Below are 3,559 nucleotides of genomic sequence, written 5' to 3' on the forward strand. Positions count from 1 at the left end.
CCTGGCTAACACAGTGAAACCCTGTCTCTACTAAAAATACAAAAACATTAGCCAGGCGAGGTGGCGGGCGCCTGTAGTCCCAGCTACTTGGGAGGCTGAGGCAGGAGAATGGCGTGAACCTGGGAGGTGGAGCTTGCAGTGAGCCAAGATTGTGCCACTGCACTCCAGCCTGGGCGACACAGCGAGACTCCGTCTCAAAAAAAAAGAAAAGAAAAAGAAAGCTACTTTAAATAAAATTACTTATTCTATGACTATTTAAGTATTTAAAGAACACAAAGGAACTTTGGGGCTATGTCTCTCCTCTCTGCTGTTAGGTGCGGTTTTTAGACGTACGTCATATCCTCGGAGCACAGCCAGGTGGAAGGACAGCAGCTGCAGCGGAACCACGCTCAGGATGCCCTGGAGGCAGTCCACAGTGGGAGGCAGCTCGATTGTCTTATACGCAAACTTGGAACTTTCAGTATCGTCCTTGGAGCACAGTATAATGGGGCGACCCTGGAGCAGAGAAATAGGATCATAAAATAGATCGTCTCTGAAAGCAGCAATCCCGGATGCATGCGGAGGATCTGGAAGCTACAGGACTGTGATGAGAACAGTCCTCTTTTGCATTTGCTGGAATCCTGGGTGAGGTGGTACATGTGGGACACAAATGCTTGGAAAGGATAAAGTGTCTGAGGCTTTTTGGTGGGTTTCTTCCCCTTCCCTGAGAAGGAGACGCCACCCTGCTGCATCATGCGGCACCCATTTGTGCCTTGCCGAGCGCAGGGCAGACTCACTCCTAAGTCTGTGGGGCTCGTAGTCTAGCGGTGGAAAACAAAAACCTAGACAAGGACACCAAGAAATAAAGATGAATTCCAAAGACATGCCACCAAGGCAGGAAAACAGGATAATGTGATTGGGAGACGGGTGAGGTCTCCGAAGCTCTCTCAAAAACAGGAGACATTTGGATTGAGCCCTGAATGATGAGGCCAACTCTCGGCAGAGCATTCTGTGGGAAAGGCGTTCCAGACAGCAGGAACAGCCAGCGCAGGCCTGGAGGCGGGTGTGGGCGCAGCGTGAGTGGGAAGCAGAAGGAAAGCTGGAGTGCCTGGAACTCACTGAAGCAGGAGGAAAGGGCCAGATAACGCAGGACAAAAAGGCAGGTTTTTGTTTTCCACCACTGGACTACGAGCCCCTCTAGACTTAGGAGTGGGTCTGCCCTGCTCTCGGCAAGGCACAAATGGGGGTGCCAAATGGTGCAGCAGGATGGCGATCTCCTTACCAGGGAAGGCTCACCTGTGGCTTGACGGGAAGGTATGGGAGGCTTTTAAGTGGGGAAAGGATGCAGTTGTGTTTTATCCCCTCACACTGACCTCTGTGCTGAGCCAGGGGTGGTGACATCTGGATGGGGCACCTTGTTGGATTTCACCTCCCTGAAACTTCATGAACTCTGCCCTCCTACCTCAGGGCAGCTGCTGCGCACAAAGCATTTGGTTGGTCTTTGTGGCCGGTTCCAGGAAGGAGCTCCCAGCCTCTGGACCTTCCCATGTGACAGAAGCGTCTTCGTTATTTATGGGAGGTCTCTTGGACTATACCTGACTGTATGCTAAGGTGACGACTCGTGGTGGGCCTGCAGATAGTCCCAGGATGGGGTCTCGCCCTGCCAGAAAGCCAGCCACATGATTAGAGGGGTGCGGCTTTGAGACATGAGCCAGCCAGCCTGATCTCCCAACCTCCAAGGACACAAGTGGGGCTGGCAGCTGAGTTCAATCACATGGCCGATGGTTCACTCTGTCCTGCCTACTTAATAAAACCACAATACAAACTCCGGACACTGAAGCTAGCAGCTCAGGGGAGCTCCCTGGAGACACACGGTGACGTGCCGGGAGGGTGACACATCCTGAGGACACAAACTTCACATTTGGGGCCCTCAAACTATGGGTCCCTTGTTTGGGGTTGGCTGTGATTTTTATAATAAAACTGTAATAGGATAGTGATTTCCTGAGCTCTCTGAGTCGCTCTAGAAAATTCTTGAACTTGAGGAGAGAGTGGGAATCCCTGGATTCATAGTCAGTTGCTCAGAAGTGCGGGTGGTTCCCTGGCTTGCGACAGGTGCCTGAATCGAGGGCAGTCTTTGGAAAGCTGTGCCCCTGCCCTGTGAGATCTGGCCTAACTCCAGGTAGTTCGCGTCAGAGCTGCCTGGCCGCAGAACGGGGAAACCCTGCCCCGGGGATCTCCACCAGGAGCCCCTCCCCCGAGCTCCAGGCCAGCATCCGGAGCTGCTCACGGCAGTGTGGGACCCCGGGCCCCGCCCAAGAGCTGTGTGGGACAGCTGCAGGCTGACCAGTTCCTTTCCAAGGGTGTGCACTCCTCACAGGGGGCCCGGGGAGGGTGTGCGCTCACAGCCACGCGCTGGCCAGACCATCCATCGCTGGTACTGGCAGACAGTGGTGAGGTGGGCATGCGTGCAGAAAAGCAGGAGAGAGCTGCGCAGTCCGGTGGAGAGCCCTCACCTGGCGGGCCGTGACTTGCTGCAGGGCATTCTGGCATTTGGCAAAGCAAGGATCCTTCATGATGACCATGATGACTGGCATCTGCTTGTCAATCAGTGCCAGGGGCCCGTGCTTCAGCTCCCCAGCCAGGATGCCTTCTGAGTGCATGTAGGTGATCTCTTTAATTTTCTGGAAAGAGGAGGTGAGATCAGAGTCACTCTGGGCAGATGGGGCAGGAGCAGATCAACCAGAGGGGAAGAAGGGGAACCAGGGGAGGATGACTCCGGAAGGCAGAGAGCCAAGGGTTGCAAGGCAGACAGATGCCTGGAGTGGTTGACAGCACTGAGGACACCCAGCAAGGGCCTGGGGAGAGGCCTGGTTACCATCCAGGGCATGCACCAGACCAGGACACAACCTCTGTGTCCCCACACCAGCCCCGGGCACTGCTGCTCTGTCTCTCTCCAGTCCCATGCACAGCCACCCCTTAGGACAGACAAGTCGGAGTCAGCCTAGCTCGCCCTCTTCTCCTCCCTAGTCAGCCACATTTATCACGATGGCATTGTATTCTGCGTAGCTATACCTTCAATTAATGATCTGATTAAGCATTCGTCCATTAATAACTTCTAAAGAGTGGTTCCACACAAAATCGCACAAACTGGGGTGTTATTTGCATTAATTTTTTTCCTATATTCAGGTAGATCCATCTGTATTCAGTTACCACAGATCCACGTCATTGAAATGGTGAGACAGTTGAATAAATCATCTCTTGACTCCCGCCAGCACTGTCGATTTGGGTCAGGGCAATGCCGTAAGGAGTGTGGCTCCACTCTGGAGGCTGCCGACAGCTGCAGGGCCGGCCTTCCAGTGACCAGAGGACCACTGGCTCGTGCCAGCAGCCACCTAAACGCTTCTTTCTTCACCAGACTCATGTGGCGGCATGGCTGAAATGTGCACCTTTCACCAGTACATTCAGCCGCTGCAGCTGAGCCCCCCACCCATGAGGCAGAGTCATCTGGGGGCTGTCAGTGCACCCCAGGCCTTGTCTCTACTGCACCCCAAGAAGCAGCACCTGCCTGTCCTCAGCTTCC

The 3,559-nt window shown here is 54.3% G+C and overlaps 1 protein-coding gene across 1 annotated transcript; it reads right to left on the reverse strand.

Moving 5' to 3' along the window:
• Positions 1-240: 240 nt before the first annotated feature.
• On the reverse strand, positions 241-3,553 carry LOC116272993 (glutamine--fructose-6-phosphate aminotransferase [isomerizing] 2-like). Its single transcript, XM_031661909.1, has 2 exons — positions 2,493-3,553; positions 241-495 (listed from the first exon to the last, which is right to left on the reverse strand). The coding sequence occupies exons 1-2, from the start codon at positions 2,637-2,639 to the stop codon at positions 256-258; spliced, it is 387 nt and encodes a 128-aa protein (XP_031517769.1). The 5' UTR covers positions 2,640-3,553; the 3' UTR covers positions 241-255.
• Positions 3,554-3,559: the final 6 nt, after the last annotated feature.

The sequence above is a fragment of the Papio anubis genome, unplaced genomic scaffold (assembly GCF_008728515.1).
Source record: "Papio anubis isolate 15944 unplaced genomic scaffold, Panubis1.0 scaffold2997, whole genome shotgun sequence".
NCBI classification, from domain to species: Eukaryota; Metazoa; Chordata; class Mammalia; order Primates; family Cercopithecidae; genus Papio; species Papio anubis.